The sequence below is a fragment of the Schistocerca serialis genome, chromosome 1 (genome assembly GCF_023864345.2).
Source record: "Schistocerca serialis cubense isolate TAMUIC-IGC-003099 chromosome 1, iqSchSeri2.2, whole genome shotgun sequence".
In the NCBI taxonomy this organism is placed as follows: Eukaryota; Metazoa; Arthropoda; class Insecta; order Orthoptera; family Acrididae; genus Schistocerca; species Schistocerca serialis.
The window spans coordinates 1,192,836,794-1,192,857,433 of record NC_064638.1 but is presented as its reverse complement, the minus strand read 5'-3'; the positions used below and the strand labels follow the sequence as shown (position 1 = coordinate 1,192,857,433).

General features: G+C 42.3%; 1 protein-coding gene across 1 annotated transcript in view; it reads right to left on the bottom strand.

Annotated features, from left to right (window-relative positions):
• Nucleotides 1–12,013, bottom strand: part of LOC126456514 (glutamate receptor ionotropic, kainate 2) — a 1,353,954-nt gene extending 1,341,941 nt beyond the window's left edge. The window contains exon 1 of the mRNA XM_050092267.1: nt 11,992–12,013. Coding sequence (XP_049948224.1) covers nt 11,992–12,013 — 22 coding nt within the window. The remainder of the gene's footprint in view (nt 1–11,991) is intronic.
• Nucleotides 12,014–20,640: the final 8,627 nt, after the last annotated feature.

The following is a 20,640-nucleotide window of genomic DNA, read 5'->3' as shown; positions in this document are numbered from 1 at the left end:
TGTTCGCCCTATCGACCTGTGCCGAGTGCAAAGTTATAGTAAGGGCCTACGGACCCCTTACAAACTCTATTGGCAGACACTGCATGGGCAGCTTTTTGCATCAAGGTGTGGTCCATTGTTGAAGTTCCGCGAGCGTACGTTCTTAGAAAAGTCACCCAACGTCCTGTTTCCTCCTATGTATATCTTTCGAAAAGACGCGAAGATAAAATTAAATAGACTGGAGCCCGAACAGAAGTTTCCCTGTAGTTGTTCTTCCCGCGAATCACTCGCAACTGGAACACACCGTAAAGTGGCTTGCGGAACATAGATGTGGATGTAGATATGTCATACGTATCGCTCTCGAAGAGACAACTTACAAAAATTAGTATTATTGCTGCGGGCACACGGTTATTGAAGCAGTAAATTTCCCTGCTCCATTCGCGAATAGAAATGAACGGACCGTGACGTGTGATACAATGAAAGGTACCTTCTACTCCATACCTCATAGTAGTATGCAGAGCAAAGACTTAGAGGCAGATGTGGGTACCACGCTGACGCGTGGCTTTAAACTACTGAGATCCTTTGCCGACGAACAGAGAGAAGAAATTTCACTACAGGCCATTAAAATTGCTACACCACGAAGATGACGTGCTACAGACGCGAAATTTAACCGACAGGAAGAAGATGGTGTAATATGCAAATGATTAGCTTTTCAGAGCATTCACAAAAGGTTGGCGCCGGTGACAACACCTACATCGAGCTGACATGAGGAAAATATCCAACCAATTTCTCTTACACAAACAGCAGTTGACCGACGTTGCCTGGTGAAACGTTGTTGCCATGCCTCGTGTAAGGAGGAGAAATGCCTACCATCACGTTTCCGACTTTGATAAAGGTCGGATTGTAGCCTATCGCGATTGCGGTTTATCGCATTGCGACATTGCTGTTCGTGTTGGTCGAGATCCAATAACTCTTAGCAGAATATGGAATCGGTGGGTTCAGGAGGGTAATACAGAACGCTGTGCTGGATCCCAACGGCCTCGTATCCCTAACAGTCGAGATGACAGGCATCTTATACGCATGACTGTAACGGATCGTGCTGCCACGTCTCGATCCCTGAGTCAAGACGTGAGGACGTTTGCAAGACAACAACCATCTGCACGAACAGTTCGACGACGTTTGCAGCAGCACGGACTATCAGTTCGGAGACCACGGCTGCGGTTACCCTTGACGCTGCATCACAGACAGGAGCGTCTGCGATGGTGTACTCAACGACGAACCTGGGTGCACGAATGGCAAAAGGTCATTTTCTCGGGTGATTCCAGGTTCTGTTTACAGCATCATGATGGTCGCATCCGTGTTTGGCGACATCGCGGTGAACGCACATTGGAAGCGTGTATTCGTCATCGCCATACTGGCGTATCACCCGGCGTGATGTTATGGGGTGCCATTGGTTACACGTCTCGATCACCTGTTGCTCGCATTGACGGCACTTTGAACAGTGGATGTTACATATCAGATGTTTTACGACCTGTGGCTCTACCCTTCATTCGATGTCTGCGAAACCCTACATTTTAGCAGGATAATGCACGACCGCATGTTGCAGGTCCTGTACGAGCCTTTCTGGATACAGAAAATGTTCGACTGCTGCCCTGGCCGGCACATTGTCCAAATCTCTCACCAACTGAAAACGTCTGGTCAATGGTGGCCAAGCAACTGGCTCGTCACAATACGCCAGTCACAACTCTTGATGAACTGTGGTATCGAGTTGAAGCTGCATGGGCAGCTGTAACTGAACATGCCATCCAAGCTCTGTTTGACTGAATGCCCAGGCGTATCAAGGCCGTTATTACGGCCAGAGGCGGTTGTTCTGGGTACTGAATTCTCGGGATCTGTGCACCCAAATTGCGTGAAAATGTAATCACATGTCAGTTCTAGTATAATATATTTGTGCAATGAATACCCGTTTATCATTTGCATTTCTTCTTGGTGTAGCAATTTTAATGGCCGGTAGTGTATTACATTGTCAGCTGAAGAGATCGGCGCAATGAGCAGGTGCGGCGCAACATTACGGCTGTAGGTCCATAGGCAGCGGCTCTGATGATTGAATCATAGCACGTGCGGCCTCGCGCTTAATGGCCGGTGACCCGGAAATGTGGCGTCCACGTGGGCTGAGGAAAACCGCGGCAGCGCGGCACGTAGCGATGACGTGGCCCGCGTGGTATCAGGCTCGTTAGCTAGATTTACGGCAGAGCTAAGTTTATTACGGCGCCGTCACCGCAATTAACGCTGCACTAACTGACAATTAGCTGACTCAAATTGACGGCTGATGCCCCGCGCCACTTCACGAAATGCCTGCCGTCGTCTGCTGCAGACGCATCCAGAATAGCGCCCTCTGTGTCACGATTTTAGCTCGTAGAGCGCTAAAGTGGGCGCTACGTTTGTGTTGTTGTTGTTGTTGTGGTCTTCAGTCCTGAGACTGGTTTGATGCAGCTCTCCATGCTACTCTATCCTGTGCAAGCTTTTTCATCTCCCAGTACCTACTGCAACCTACATCCTTCTGAATCTGCTTAGTGTATTCATCTCTTGGTCTCCCTCTACGATTTTTACCCTCCACGCTGCCCTCCAATACTAAATTGGTGATCCCTTGATGCCTCAGAACATGTCCTACCAACCTATCCCTTCTTCTGGTCAAGTTGTGCCACAAACTTCTCTTCTCCCCAATCCTATTCAATACTTCCTCATTAGTTATGTGATCTACCCATCTAATCTTCAGCATTCTTCTGTAGCACCACATTTCGAAAGCTTCTATTCTCTTCTTGTCCAAACTATTTATCGTCCATGTTTCACTTCCATACATGGCTACACTCCATACGAATACTTTCAGAAATGACTTCCTGACACTTAAATCAATACTGGATGTTAACAAATTTCTCTTCTTCAGAAACGCTTTCCTTGCCATTGCCAGCCTACATTTTATATCCTCTCTACTTCGACCATCATCAGTTATTTTGCTCCCCAAATAGCAAAACTCCTTTACTACTTTAAGTGCCTCATCCTAATTTAATTCCCTCAGCATCACCCGACTTAATTAGACTACATTCCATTATCCTTGTTTTGCTTTTGTTGATGTTCATCTTATATCCTCCTTTCAAGACACTGTCCATTCCATTCAACTGTTCTTCCAAGTCCTTTGCTGTCTCTGACAGAATTACAATGTCATCGGCGAACCTCAAAGTTTTTATTTCTTCTCCATGGATTTTAATACCTACTCTGAATTTTTCTTTTGTTTCCTTTACTGCTTGCTCAATATACAGATTGAACAACATCGGGGACAGGCTACAACCCTGTCTTACTCCCTTCCCAACCACTGCTTCCCTTTCATGTCCCTCGACTCTTATAACTGCCATCTGGTTTCTGTACAAATTGTAAATAGCCTTTCGCTCCCTGTATTTTACCCCTGCCACCTTTAGAATTTGAAAGAGAGTATTCCAGTCAACATTGTCAAAAGCTTTCTCTAAGTCTACAAATGCTAGAAACGTAGGTTTGCCTTTCCTTAATCTTTCTTCTAAGATAAGTTGTAAGGTCAGTATTGCCTCACGTGTTCCAGTGTTTCTACGGAATCCAAACTGATCTTCCCCGAGGTTGGCTTCTACTAGTTTTTCCATTCGTCTGTAAAGAATTCGTGTTAGTATTTTGCAGCTGTGACTTATTAAACTGATAGTTCGGTAATTTTCACATCTGTCAACACCTGCTTTCTTTGGGATTGGAATTATTATATTCTTCTTGAAGTCTGAGGGTATTTCGCCTGTTTCATACATCTTGCTCACCAGATGGTAGAGTTTTGTCAGGACTGGCTCTCCCACGGCCGTCAGTAGTTCCAATGGAATATTGTCTACTCCGGGGGCCTTGTTTCGACTCAGGTCTTTCAGTGCTCTGTCAAACTCTTCACGCAGTATCGTATCTCCCATTTCATCTTCATCTACATCCTCTTCCATTTCCATAATATTGTCCTCAAGTACATCGCCCTTGTATAGACCCTCTATATACTCCTTCCACCTTTCTGCTTTCCCTTCTTTGCTTAGAACTGGGTTTCCATCTGAGCTCTTGATATTCATACAAGTCGTTCTCTGATCTCCAAAGGTCTCTTTAATTTTCCTGTAGGCGGTATCTATCTTACCCCTAGTGAGATAGGCCTCTACATCCTTACATTTGTCCTCTAGCCATCCCTGCTTAGCCATTTTGCACTTCCTGTCGATCTCATTTTTGAGACGTTTGTATTCCTTTTTGCCTGTTTCACTTACTGTATTTTTATATTTTCTCCTTTCATCAATTAAATTCAATATTTCTTCTGTTACCCAAGGATTTCTACTAGCCCTCGTCTTTTTACCTACTTGATCCTCTGCTACCTTCACTACTTCATCCGTCAAAGCTACCCATTCTTCTTCTACTGTATTTATTTCCCCCATTCCTGTCAATTGCTCCCTTATGCTCTCCCTGAATCTCTGTACAGCCTCTGGTTCTTTTAGTTTATCCAGGTCCCATCTCCTTAAATTCCCACCTTTTTGCAGTTTCTTCAGTTTTAATCTACAGGTCATAACCAATAGATTGTGGTCAAAGTCCACATCTGCCCCCGGAAATGTCTTACAATTTAAAACCTGGTTCCTAAATCTCTGTCTTACCATTACATAATCTATCTGATACCTTTTAGTATCTCCAGGGTTCTTCCATGTATACAACCTTCTTTCATGATTCTTAAACCAAGTGTTAGTTATGATTAAGTTATGCTCTGTGCAAAATTCTACCAGGCGGCTTCCTCTTTCATTTCTGTCCCCCAATCCATATTCACCTACTATGTTTCCTTCTCTCCCTTTTCCTACACTCCAATTCCAGTCACCCATGACTATTAAATTTTCGTCTCCCTTCACAATCTGAATAATTTCTTTTATTTCATCATACATTCCTTCAATTTCTTCGTCAGAGCTAGTTGGCATATAAACTTGTACTACTGTAGTAGGTGTGGGCTTCGTATCTATCTTGGCCACAATAATGCGTTCACTATGCTGTTTGTAGTAGCTTACCCGCATTCCTATTTTCCTATTCATTATTAAACCTACTCCTGCATTACCCCTATTTGATTTTGTGTTTATAACCCTGTAGTCACCTGACCAGAAGTCTTGTTCCTCCTGCCACCGAACTTCACTAATTCCCACTATATCTAACTTCAACCTATCCATTTCCCTTTTTAAATTTTCTAACCTACCTGCCCGATTAAGGGATCTGACATTCCATGCTCCGATCCGTAGAACGCCAGTTTTCTTTCTCCCGATAACGACATCCTCTTGAGTAGTCCCCGCCCGGAGATCCGAATGGGGGACTATTTTACCTCCGGAATATTTTACCCAAGAGGACGCCATCATCATGTAATCATACAGTAAAGCTGCATGCCCTCGGGAAAAATTACGGCTGTAGTTTCCCCTTGCTTTCAGCCTTTCGCAGTACCAGCACAGCAAGGCCGTTTTGGTTATTGTTACAAGGCCAGATCAGTCAATCATCCAGACTGTTGCCCTTGCAACTACTGAAAAGGCTGCTGCCCCTCTTCAGGAACCATACGTTTGTCTGGCCTCTCAACAGATACCCCTCCGTTGTGGTTGCACCTACGGTACGGCTATCTGTATCGCTGAGGCACGCAAGCCTCCCCACCAACGGCAAGGTCCATGGTTCATGGGAGGGGCTACGTTTGTGAGCAATGTTATAAACTAACCACACATTTAATAATTCTCGGCTAAAGATACCTACGGTAGCCCATCTTCAGCTGAGGCTGCACTAGTTGCCACACAAACTGTTCACAGTAAAACTTTCTTTACACAAATTCAAAGATATATCTTCTCCGTGAACGTGATCCAACATATTTGTGAAGGTCGTGCCCCACGCTTCATAAGTTTTCTTTTTTCAAGTATCATTCACCGGAAATTGCTGAAAATAGATACTTCTTTATTACAATCGGTTTGTATCATCCCCACATCATCTCTAAGGGTCACACCTAACTCATTTGTTCACACCACACGACGATGTTGAAGCTATCGTGGAAATAACTTATGATACATCGTATGTTACTGTCGTATTTTTCTGCTTGACAAAGGCGACTTACGGATTTTGTCATATTTGACGCCATACCTTTAATATCTCCATGCAGACTGTTTTAAGTGACTTAAGTGAGATACCGGTTGTAATAAAGAAGTATGTACTACCAGCTCTTGACGGTGAAACTCCGACACTGTTTGAACTGACGTAAACGATTACTGTCGTTAAAGACTCGTGGACAACGTTTAGCAGGCATTCATTGATAGTATAAATAAGGGAAAAAAATAAAAACTACGATAATAACAATAGATAACAACACATCTTTTAATCAACACAGCCAAAATTCTTACATGACCTGGGAAACGAAGTATAATTATTATTTCGTCTCTGTGACATATTATATGTTTCACAGCTTTGAATAATGAAATCCTAAGTTAAATGGGCAAAGACTTGTACGTGCCCTCCGCCCTGTAGTGAATAGTGGTCTCTGTGTTATAGCTATAGGTTTGTGATAATGTTGATCACGACCCCAATAACACTTCAATAAGTGTTCAAAATGTCACTGACGCTTAATCAAATAGAACACGGTAAAAACTCATTATTTTTGGATTTATGACCTCAAGCGTAAATTTATCGCGCTGGGAAACCATCGCTCAAGTCAGTACAGATTGGTGTACAAACACATTAGCCGCTGAAATACTGGCAGATATTGCACAGAGGTTTAGCAGAAAAATATTTTACATCGCACTTGTTTGTGTATTTATGTAACGTGCGAAAGAGTGCATGCCTATGTGTGTGTGTGTGTGTGTGTGTGTGTGTGTGTGTGTGTACAGTAATTTTTATGCTGATATAGAGTGACAACGTTTAAGCTTAGACGGAGTAGATGGAACTACATTGCTAGATTGAAAGTAAGCATGTATTCTCGTCCTGCAAAAGCTTTCACATGTCGGTGATTTTTCGGCGTCAGGACTCCAAAATGTTAGTAATTTCCTTCTTATCCTGGATATAGCGTTTTCTGACAGGGTATGGAGAGACATGGAGAAGCTGACAACCTACCATTCTCAAGGAACTCTGCTGCAATTCACGTCGAGTAAACAACGCTTTGTCAGTGTAAACTACTTTTGTGTGCAAGTTCTTTACACTCTTACAGTTTCAATACTCTAGGTTCTGCAGTAGCCCTCCTTTGATTCTATTTCATGTTTTTCACCTACATTCGTACCAGGAAAATGTTTTAAGAAAATTATAGGGCGTTGAAATGTCTGACCCTACACCCAGTTTTGATAACTACCCTACTGAACTAATAAAGTAAAAAAAAAAAAAACTTTTCTCCAGTGGTTCTTCAACCTCCATACCATTCAAGACAATTTATTTTCTTTTTCCTACAGTTATGTGAACATTTTTGTCCAAACTTCCACATGAAACAATGAAACTTAAAATAATAAACACAATGGATTTAAATAAATTTCATTCTAGAAAGGGGAGTACAGTTATGGTTCAAGTTAACGTCAGTGATTGCCATATAAACTAACAAATACCCGTAGAAATTCGTTATTGAGGAGGATTGTTTGAATATGTAGTTGAGAATTCCACGGATTGTTTAGAAGTGTCCAGCTGAACAGCGGAGAGTGGAGTCAGTTTCTAGCCCTTAGGGGCGGCTGCAGTCCACTTCAAATTACGAGCACCGTCATTACCGCAGGGAGTGTCCGGAGCCCGTGGTCTAGTGGCTAGCGTCGGTGCCTCTGGACCACGGAGTCCGGGTTCGATTACCGACCCGATTGGGGATTTTCTCTGCCCAGGGACTGGTTGTTCACATCTTCATCTACATGGTTACTCTGCTATTCACAATAAAGTACCTGGCAGAGGCACCTTCAAGCTGTCTCTCTACCGTTCCATTCTCGAACGGAGCGCGGGAAAAACGATCACTTAAATTTTTCTGTGCGAGCCCTGATTTCTCTCTTTTTTTTTTTTATCGTAATGGTCATTGCTCCCTATGCAGGCGGGTGCCAAAAGAATTTTTTCGCAATCGGAGGAGAAAACCGGTCTTTGAAATTTGATGAAAAGATTCCGTCTCAGCGAAAAACGCCTTTGTTTTAATGATTGCCACTCCAACTCACGTATCATGTCTGTGGCACTCCCCCATTTCACGATAATACAAAACGAGCTGCCCTTCTTTGAACTTTTTCGAAGTCATCCGTCAGTCCCACTTGATGCGGACCTCACGCTGCACAGCAATACTCCAGAACAGGGCAGACAAATGGTTCAAATGGCTCTGAGCCCTATGGGACTTAACATCTGTGGTCATCAGTCCCCTAGAACTTAGAACTACTTAAACCTAACTAACCTAAGGGCATCACACACATCCATGCCCGAGGCAGGATTCGAACCTGCGACCGTGGCAGTCGCGCGGTTCCGGACTGAGCGCCTAGAACCGCTAGACCACCGCGGCCGGCCAGGGCAGACAAGCGGGGTGTAAGCAGTCTCTTTGGGTTGCTCTACACACAACATTTTCTATATGATCGTTACATTTTAGGATATTTGTAATTGTAATCTCTAAGCATTTAGTTGCTTTTATAACCTCAAAATTGTGTGACTTATTGGGTATTCGAAATTTAGGGGATTTCTTTTAGAACTCATGTGAATAAGTGCACACTTTTTTTTTTTATTCAGCGTCAGCTGCCACTATTCGCACCATACAGATATCTTATCTAAATCATTTTGCAGTTTGTTTTGGTCATCTAATGTCTTTACAAGACGGTAAATGACAGCATCATCTGCAAACAATCTGAAAGGCGGCTACTCAGATTGTCTCCTATGTTGTTAACATAGATCAGGAACAATAGGGGGCCTGTAACACTTCCTTGTGGAACAACGGATATTCCTTCTGTTTTACTCGATGACTTTCCGTGTATTACTACGAACTGTGACCGTCCTGAGAGGAAATCACGAATCCAGTCGCATAACGCAGTTTGATTAGAAGACGCTTGTGAGGAACGAAAACCTTCTGGTAATCTAAAAATATGAAATCAATTTGACATCCCATGTCGATATCACTCAGTACTTCATGAGTGTAGAGAACTAGTTGTGTTTCACAAGAACGATATTTTCTAAATCCGTGCTGACTATGTGCCAATAAATCGTTTTCTTCGGGGTACTGCATAATGTTCGAACACAGTATATGTTCCAAAACCCTGCTGCAAATCGACGTTAGTAATATAGGCCTGTAATTCAGCGGATTACTTCTACTTCCCTTTTTGGGTATTGGTGTGACTTGAGCTATTTCCCAGTCTTTAGGTACGGATCTTTCTGCGAGCGAGTGGTTGTATGTAACTGCTAAATATGAAGCTATTTTATCAGCACATTCTGAGAGGAACCTGAGTGGTATACAATCTGGACCGGAGGTCTTGCCTTTATTAAGTGATTTAAGCTGCTTTGGTACACCGAAGATATTTACTTCTATGTTTCTCATCTTGGCAGTTGTTCTTGATTAGAATTCAGGAATATTTACTGCGTCTACATTGGTGAAGGAGTTTCGGAAAATCGTGTTTAACAACTCTGCTTTAGTGGCACTGTCATCAGTGACTTCACGGTTGTTATCGCCCAGCGAAGGTATTAATTACGCGCCGTATTTATGACCAGAATTTCTTTGGGTTTTCTGCCAGATTCCGAGACAGAATTTCGTTGTGGAAATTATTAGACGCATCTCGCATTGAAGTACGCGCTATACTTCGAACTTCCTTAAAACTTTGCCAATCTTGGGGATTTTGCGTTCTTTTAAATTTGGCATGCAGTTTCGTTGCTTCTGTAACAGCGATCTGACCCGTTTTGTGAACCATGGGGGATCAGCACTATCACTTACTAATTTATGTGGTATATACACTACTGGCCATTAAAATTTCTACACCATGAAGATGACGTGCTACAGACGTGAAATTTAACTGACAGGAAGAAGATGATATGCAAATGATTAGCTTTTCAGAGCATTCACACAAGGTTGCCGCCGGTGACAATACCGACAACATGCTGACATGAGGAAAGTTTCCAACCGATTTCTCATACACAAACAGCAGTTGACTGGCGTTCCTTGGTGAAACGTTGATGTGGTGCCTCGTGTAAGGAAGAGAAATGCGTAGCATCACGTTTCCGGCTTTATAAAGGTCGGATTGTAGCCTATCGCGATTGCGGTTTATCGTATCGTGACATTGCTGCTCACGTTGGTCGAGATCCAATGACTGTTAGCAGAATATGGAATCGTTGGGTTCAGGAGGATAATACGGAACGCCGTGCTGGATCCCAATGGCCTCGTATCACTAGCAGTCGAGATAACAGACATCTTATCCGCATGACTGTAATGGATCGTGCAGCCACGTCTCGATCCATGAGTCAGCAGATGGTGACGTTTGCAAGACAACAACCATCTGCTTGAACAGTTCGACGACGTTTGCAGCAGCATGGACTATCAGCTCGGAGATCATCGCAGCGGTTACCCTTGACGCTGCATCATAGACAGGAGCGCCTGCGATGGTGTACTCGACGACGAACCTGGCTGCACAAATAGCAAAACGTCATTTTTTTCGGATGAATCCAGGTTCTGTTTACAGCATCACGATGGTCGCATCCTTGTTTGGCGACATCGCGGTGAACGCACATTGGAAGTGTGTATTCGTCATCGCCATACTGGCGTACCACCTGGCATGAAGGTATGGGGTGCCATTGGTTACACGTCTCGGTCACCTCTTGTTCGCACTGACGGCACTTTGAATAGTGGACGTTACATGTCAGATGTGTTACGACCTGTGGCTCTACCCTTCATTCGATTCCTGCGAAACCCTACATTTCAGCAGGATAATTCACGACTGCATGTTTGCAGGTCCTGTACGGGTCTTTCTGGATAGAGAAAATGTTCGACTGCTGCCCTGGCCAGCATATTCTCCAGATCTCTCACCAATTGAAAACGTCTGATCAATGGTGGCCGAGCAACTGGCTCGTCATAATACCCCAGTCTATACTGTTGATGCCGGCCAGAGTAGCCGAGCGGTTCTAGGCGCTACAGTCTGGAACCGCGCTACCGCTACGGTCGCAGGTTCGAATCCTGCCTGGATGTGTGTGATGTAATTCGGTTAGTTAGGTTTAAGTAGTTCTAAGTTCTAGGGGACTGATGGCCACAAAGCAGGTGAGTGCCATAGTGCTCAGAGCCATTTTTTGTACTCTTGATGAACTGATCGGAAGGACTGTCTCTTAAAAACGCGTTAGTGGCTTTTTAATTAGGTTTTTTAAATAGATATACGGGGGCTGTCCAGAAAGTAAGTTACGATCGGTCACGAAATGGAAACGACTATGAAAATCCGATAAAGCTTTGCGAAGATGTGTTGGGCAGTGTCTCTAGTATGACTCTAGGTAGAATTATGTCGCTCTTTTCATTCCTGAGCTCTCAGTGAGGGCGTAAAGATGTTATAGAAAATAGTGTCTCCCGCCAAGTACGAGGGCCTGGTGAGAATTTTCCCCTGAAGCTATGGAACCAACATTACATAACTGTCGAGCGGTTTCTTCTTCAAGACAATTCTCAGCCTCATTCTGCAGGGGCAATGAAGATGTTCCTGCATCGTTTTAATTGGAAATGTTTGGTGACCCACAATACAGTCCGTAATTGTCTCCCACTGAGTTTCATCTCTGCTGAAACGAACCGCTGGCTATGAAGACAACATTTTGGCCCAGACAACGAGCTTTAGGCCAGCGTAGAGAATTGTAGGAAAGCACTGGCGTCTGCCTTCTATGATGAGGGTATTGGAAAGTTGGTACAACGCTACTACGAATGTCTGTGTCATAACGGCGACTACGTAGAGAAGTAGCTGAAAGGTGTAGCTAACTGTTACAAATGAAACATTTCTGATTTTCACTGTGATTTTCATTTCGCGATAAATCGTAACTTACTTTCTGGACAGCCCTCGTACATTGCGATATGTTTTCGACGGTTGTAGGTATTACTATATTCAGCCTAGCAGGAAGTGCCTTGTGGTCGCTAATTGCTATATTCGTTTGTGTTGTTCTTATCGTTTCGTCATCATTATCATTCGTGACTGGGCGGTGTACAAGTTGGGACTTGGTACGGGCACTGATGACCGCGCAGTTAAGCGCCCCATAAACGAAACTACATCATCACTGGAACGGGTGGAGAAGCCAGGCAGACGTAAGCGTTGGGATCAGCATATAGCGTGCGGCCCAAGCTTCGCTGTAGAGACCCCATCCGTTTTTGCGTCCTAAATGACGGGAAGCTATTGTGTACTGTTTTGATGGTTGGTAGTCCTTTGGTGCCAAGGTGATGCATTGCAAACTGACAGTGAAAGGGAACGCGGTAGGGCAGTGACCTACAGCCTACAGGAAGCCCATATTTTGGAAACCTCTAGGCCCAAGAGAGTGTAAATGTAAGATCTATGAGGGGTAGTGAGAGAAGAGGCCCTCCGGCTCATTTGTGCTTAAGAAAACGGAAACTACAGCCAATAGGCTGTCAGCAAGTTACCTGAACTGTTACTCACATTCATAAGAAACATTAAGAGCTGCTACCATTGGATAGTATGAATAAATTTTGCAGTAGGGGAACCAAACACGCTTTTGTGTACGTGGAGGAGGAGTGGTTGGCTGAAACGCGAAGTAGGGCGGATCGTGGGTGTTAGACGTAGGCTCTTTCTGAGCGTTAGCAATTAAAAGCCCCAGGACTGGTTAATTATTGTTGCAATGTTAGAATGGACTTTATAACACTGCAGCAGCATATACGTAGCTTATACAATCAAACACAAAGTTTGGCTTATTACGTACTGTGCCCCTACAGAACAAATCAGTCCTGTCACGGAAAAGCCACGTATAACACTACCGTCTGCTACTGCTATACAATATCCATAAATTAGGAAGCAGGTCGTGTAATATAACTATCTAGTTAAAACAATTATGGTATAAAGCAACAGAGCAGTGTTACCCTCTGAGAGGAAATTTGTTGTGTTGACCGAGTTGTACCTAACGGGGGTGGCTTATCGGAAATGAAAGTCAGATTTACGTAAGTATTTCAACGGTAACAAACAAAATTTTTGCCTATCTGCACTGTTTAACGGATAAAGAAAACGGTCGCCAGCCTAATTAGGTAAGAGAATGATTGACACTCATGTTCAAGAAATAAAGTATGAACAACATTAACGGACAAACACAACCTATATATTTCCACACGCCGGTGCAATGAACTCTGACACCTGCAAATGTTCACGGTTAAGATTGGAAGCTGACAGAACAGAACAAACTACTTGCATAAATATAACAGATAACGAAACACACTATTACTTTCAGGGCTTATTCAAACTGAATGGTCTTTATAACATTACTATTAACATTCACTGCAGAATCATTAATTGGACATAGGTTTCGTATTATTGTTCAAACATTTTCCCAGCTGACATAAAATTATAAATGTAGTTCACTGCAAAATTATGAACTAGTCACAGGTTAAATATCTCTCAACTAAATACTATTCTATTTAGAATGAAAGTGGAATGGAATTCACTAACAGGTTACTTCTCACTGTCTTTTCAATGAAGAAATTGTTGTTCATAAATAGTGGTAAAGGATAACCTGTGGATCTTATTACACTGTTAATATGCACTTTCAATATCCAAAAGAAACAAGTGCTTAGCAAGCATGAGTATATAACTTTCCACACCTGCAATTCATGACTTTTACTGCAGTGAGACACAATGTTGACAAATTTGCAAGAAACTGACTCGCCTTTTAAAATTTACTACAGGCAGCACTATGATCATTAACTAAGCAAAACTTTATAAGCCTCAGTTTTAAGAACTTTAATTTTTAAAAGAAACAGCAAATTGTCTTTATTAGCACAGTCTTCTACTTTCAAGTAAATGATTAAATAGGTGACTTTGACACTCCAAAATGAGTTTAAATTGGACTGTTTCCATCACTGGGAGGCTTTCATTTTTCCCACAAACTAGGACACTCGGTAATCATAGTTCAAGTGGAGAGGAACCTGAGAGGTGTTGTAACAGGGAAAAAATCAAGGTAGGTACATGAAATCACTTATAAGTTACCTTATTTTTGTGCACACTAAAACATCCAATAAGCTGATCCTTCACTGTACATCATTATAGTATTCCGTTACTGTGATTGCGCAATGTGGTGGCAACTGCATGTTGGTAGGTGGATTTGCAGGCAGAATTGCTGGACTCTGTCCCTTCTCAGTGGCGATGACAGATACCAATTCCAGAATCGTTCCCGCCATTTATCCATCCATCCGAGGCATTGGAAAGTGGCAGGCAAAGTCTCTCTCGGAACCAGCACAATATGCAACTTTTACATGGCAGTTCACAGTTTGGTAGCTCTTCCCCGACTGACTCTTGTTTCCACCTTTTCTACCTAGGCCAAACACAATTTGCGCGCGCTACACAGTTCCGTTCCCGAGGGGAACCACTATACCTTTTATATACAGGATAACTAAGAACCCTAAGTGAGGATCAGCAATTTACATAACAGCAACCAAATGCATTAAATAAAACAGAACATTTGCACATACTGACATTTCTATAGAAAATTATTCACACAGAATTTACAATTATATACAGTACGTTTTGTTCCCTCCGAATGGGATAAAGAATTTAAATGGCAGATATACTACATTGCATAGAATCAAATCATGACATCAAAGTTTTTTTTACAAAGAAAGGAGTAAACAATTTTATGTTATCGATTCAATCCAACAACCTTTACAGATACTCAATGTTATAACATCAAACCAAAACAAAAGGCAAAATAAATCCGTACGGCATTAGAGCTATGGTGTTACACCTTGATCAGTTGGTACTCGGAAGAATCACTGACATTGGTGGTCGAAATCAAGCACAAGACTCACATTCAGAAAGTAGAGTAAAAAGTCTGCTTCTTGCTGGGAGTGCTCTGTAAACCTACTTCCATCCGAGGCTCGCCAAGGGATTATATGTACCCATATGCATAGATTTTTACGTTGATAGCTACATCAGAATATTTTACGTGAAAATGACAGTAGCTCTTGGGGGCTCAGAGAGTGAGCATTCTTCGATGAAGACCAGATGACCTCGAATTTTCAGTCACCACCGCCACCACTAGCAGGAACCGATAATGCTACTATGATGAACAACCACTGTGTTCACAAATTGAGCTATAGAATCTAAACGAAGATTTCAGAATGACGTTTGGCTTCTCATACTTTAATTCAAATACCTTTATTAGCAATTCCGAGCGCAACTAGCTGAGTTAGGATTCGTACGTATATGATTCTTTCTGTAATTCCTTCTTTCCTCTCTTAACAAACAGCAATCGCTATCCCACTTTCACGAATTTACTCGATTCCCCAAATGTTTTATTGATTGTAATGAATTCAGCACAAACGCACTGTCCAATCTTTGCCTAGGTGCTGATATTTTAATTCCATTATACCCTATGATAACCCCACTTGAGGTCAGTTGCCTTGCAACAGCTACTTCCGAACCCAAGCCCGGATAAAGGAGGAGGGTCCTCTAAAAAAACTCTTTGTTACGAAATGCAAACTCGTCTCGGACGTGGATGGATACAATGGAATATGAAAACTGCAAAGGAAAAAACGGTATACGATTCAGAAATTTTAATTTTGGATCGTGAAATGTTCAGAGCCAGTATAGGTCAGGAACTATGCAGACTATGGTCTCAGAGATTACCTGATACAAACTGGACCTGGTGATGATACAAGGAGAGGCTAGGAGAGGGAACTCACAAAGGAGACGGATACACACTATTCTACGGCGGATGTGTAGATAAAGACAAATACGACACTGGTTTTGTAATACACAACAAAGCATCATATTCGGTTAAAGAATTCAAAGGTGTTAACAAGAGAATATCCTACATAGCACTTGGAAACCAAGTGTCAGACATCACATTCATCAGTGTTCACGAGGTAAAGGAAGAGTTCTGTGACCAACAAGAACAAACAATTGAGAGCACACCAACTAGACATATCAGGATAGTGCTGGGAGATTTTAGTGGAAAAGCAGGAAAAGAAGAATTCTACATACCAACTATAGGAAGACACAGTTTGCAAAATGAGACCAATGGGAATGATCAGAGGATGATCAACTTAGCTATCTCAAAGAACCTAAGAGCGAGTTCGACTTCTTTGAACACAAGAGAATACATAGGGGAACATGGTGCTCACCGGATGGAAGAACCACCAACCAGATAGATCACATCTTGTTGGACCAGCGTTGGGCCTTGGAGTCATGGACGTCAGGTCGTATAGAGGAGCCGACTGTGTGTAGGACCACTTCCTCATTGTGTGCAGGCTTAAACTACTGTTCGCCTACATGCATAAAAAGAAGGGGACACTAGAACCTGCTTTGAATGTTGAGAAACTACGAGAAATTGCCATTAAAGAACAGAATGGTATAGAAATCAAAAACCGTTTTGAGGTCCTAAAGACCCTGGAAGCAAGAGAAAACGTAGAGGAAAAATGGAAAGAAATAGAGTCCACAGTACGAAGTGTAGCGGAGGATATATTGCTATGAGAGAAGATAATGAAGAAGAGGAAATGGTTCAACGAGACATGCCAGAAGGTTACAGAAAAGAGAAGGAAGATGAGGGAGAAGTGGTTAGCTGACACGGAGAATGAGCAGAAAAGGGAACATTTTGCCAAAGTCAGAAGGGAGACAAAGCGAATTCTAAGAGCACAGCAGAGAATATATCTAACCAGTTTGCTAGAACGAGACAGAGAGCGAAAACAAGAATTCAGGATAATTATTTCAATACATAAAAAATCGGAAACGTGGATTTCAGAGCCCAACTATTTTCAGTAGAGATAAGAACGGCAACTTGATAAATGACAAGGAAAGAATTGTACAAAGATGGAAAGAATAATTCTCAGAACTGTTGAATAGCGCAGAGATGTTACCTGCAGACACTACGGAGGAAAGGAAAGATGAAGAAGAATGGGAAGTTAGTGAAGAAGACGTGAAGATCGCAATCAATGGACTCAGAAACTACATAGCCTCTGTGGAGGACAGAATAACTTCAGGATCAATCAAGCAGGGAGGTGAGAGCTTACACTTAGAGATATATATACTGATCCAGTTGATATGGGAGGAGACACTGCCAGAAGAATGGAAATTGACTATAATATGCCAAATATACAAGAAGGGAAGCAAAATGGAATGTGGTAACTACAGAGGAATCAGCTTGTTGAGTGTAACGCATAAGGTACTGTCCATCATTATCCTACGAAAATTGTAACCGTTCATAGAGAACAACGTAGAGGAGTACCAAGATGGCTTTCGACGAAACTGATCGACAGTAGATCACATTTTCACACTAAGACAATTGCTTGAAAAACTCTGGGAATACGATAAAGATACGTACAGCCGGTTCGTCAATTTTCAACTTGTATATAACAGCATCCACAGAAATAGCCTATACAATGTAATACGTGACTTCCGAATCACTGAGAAGCTAGTGAGAATGATGGAATCTTGTATGGAAAGGTCAAAGGCAGCAGTACGTTTCCGAGGAGCCACATCAGAAACATTCGAGATTGAGACAGGCCTCAGACAAGGAGATGCTCTCTCATGTGTTCTGTTCAATGTCATCTTAGAGAAAGCAATAAAAGAGTATAGACAACAGGAGTGGACTGGAGTACAGATGGACGGTAATTTCAACTGTCTCGCATATGCAGATGACATAGTACTACTAAGTGAACCAACAGCAAGAGTTGAAGGGAATGTGCCAGGAAATGGACAATTGTGCACAGAAGGTAGAGCTCAAAGTTAACCAAGACAAAACATTGTTCACAAAATTAGGAAGAAGACAAGAGCAGAAAGAATATTTTAGGATAGATGGCAAGAGGTTCAAGAGAGTACACCAGTTCAAATACTTTTGATCTTGGTTTACAACGGAAGACAACATAAAAATGGACATCAGAGAAAGAATAGCAGTGGGAACGAAATGCATGCATTCCCTCAGTGAGACACTCGACACTCAGTCGATCTCATTGAACACTAAGATGAAAATCTACAACACAGCAGTAATGTATGGTTCAGAAACATGGACCAAGCGAGAAAGGGAAAAATTATTAATATTTAATAGAAGAGTAATGAGGAGGATATGGGGATTAGTCTTAGATAACTGAGAATGTAGGAAGAAGAAAAACGAGGAAATCTACTTTTTGATGCGACATCCAACTGTCATCCTGCAGAAGATGAAGAGCAAAAGAATACAATGGGTGGGCCAACTAGCCCGTATGCCAGATGGAAGACAGGCGAAGATGGCACTAGAGGAGAAACCAAACAGCAAAGGACCCATTGGACGACCAAGGCAGCACTGGATGGACGTCCTGATGAATGACCTTGTAGACCTGGGGACTGAAGACACCTGGAGGAACTGGGCACAAAACAGGAAGGAATGGAGGAGGTCTGTGGAAGCAGCGCGTGGTCTGCAGGGCCTTTGATCGCTGGATATCTATCTGTCTATACACTATGGTAATAATCAATGAACGAAACAGGTCTATGACATTGTGCACTTCCGTTTAAGTTGAAGTATACTGCGAATTATTGCAAATAGGGTTATACAGTCATGAATGTTTCATACAGTAGCTTGATGAACTGCCTGTTTTTGTCATCTTGAAAGATACAGCAGCCATGGATCACGAATGTTAGGGCCTCCCCTGTTTAATAAATTAAATCCAATAAGTCATCCGTTGCACGGAACCTGCAATAATCCAAAAACATCTGTTTTCTCAATCATGACCGGTCTTCCCATCCCTCTCTCTCTCTCTCTCCCTTACTGTCTCTCTCCCTCCCTCATTGTCTCTGTCTGTCTGCCTCTCTCTCTCTCTCTCTCTCACACACACACACACGCACGCACACACACGTGTGACTACACACAGTGTGAGAACAGTGTTAAATTCATTTGGAATAATTAAATAGTCTGACAAGAAGTGGCCTAATTTTAAATAAAACTCAGAATATTTTAACCTGACCAACATGTTACAGATCATTGTCACCATCAAATAATATCCGCATATAATTACATAAAACATACGTGTTGCATTAGTTGCTACTACGTTCTATTGTTTTATTGCTGGGGGCCATACACTACACAAGTTTTGTTAAGCAAGCAGCAGGGACAGAATTTCGTCACAGACAGAAATATTTGTGAAACAAATTGATAACTAGACTAAACTTTTTCTTGTAAAATTTGTTCATTGTTCGATTCTACAAATCGTGGACTGTTTTTTGAACCAATTTTGTCAATCATTACTCACTATACACGCACATTAATTCAATCGTTACCGTACCACAATACACTTTCTCTAATTAGCTGTAAATTCCAATCTACTGCAACTTCCGAAGATATAAAAATTGAATTACATCTCTGACCTCAAAGTCGCTAGAACTTCGTATAACGCAATTTATATCAAACAGTCACATGATACACAATAATAAATAATGCTAACAGGAACTCACTACATAATTAGATTTTTATTTTTCTAAATAAATGAAGAGTGTGACAAATTTTTTTTTAAGCCACTAAATTGGTTGATGTCGTACATCACAACTTCGTCTCTTGCGAGAACGTCTCATAGTAGGACTTTGTACTGCTGTCATGGATTATTGATAGAAAGTATTCGATTTTTTGTCTTCCCTATCTAGTTTCTGGTTTCTGTGGCCCCCATTTAAAACCTTGGAAATTATTCTGTCATGAGACGTGGCTCCGTTTATTCTATCCCTTCTTCGAGACAGTATTTTCGGCATATTCCTTTCCTCGTCGATTCTGTGGAGGATCTCTTCTCTTCTTTTCATTCCACTTAGCTTTCAGCGTTCGTACGTAACCCCACATCTGAAACACTTCGGTTCACATCTCCGGTTTTCCCAGAGTCCAGGTGTCACTTCCATACAACGATGTGTTCCAGACGTACACTCTTAGTAATTTCTGCCGGGAATTCGGTCCTATGTTTCTGCACTAGGAGGCTTCTTTTAACGAGACTCGGTCTCTTTGCTGCCCTAGTCTACTTTTTATACCTTCCACACTCCTTGTTCCTCTGTCATGCCTCACATTTCATCTAAGGTTTCAGAATTCCTTCGTTTGATGTAGTACGAGGTCCCCAATTTTGATAATACGTTAGTCATTAATTCCATGTCCATTGCTCGTTATTTCTTTCACCTTTATTTGGTTTTACTTTCTATCCAAATTCTGTGTCCATCAGACATGTGATCCAGAATGAGATTTTCACTCTGCAGAGTGAAAATCTCATTCTGGAAACATCCCCCAGGCTGTGGCTAAGCCATTTCTCCGCTATATCCTTTCTTTCAGGAGTGCTAGTTCTGCAAGGTTCGCAGGAGAGCTTCTGTAAAGTTTGGAAGGTAGGAGACGAGATACTGACAGAAGTAAAGCTGTGAGTACCGGGCGTGAGTCGTGCTTCGGTAGCTCAGATGGTAGAGCACTTGCCCGTGAAAGGCAAAGGTCCCGAGTTCGAGTCTCGGTCGGGCACACAGTTTTAATCTGCCAGGAAGTTTCAGACATGTG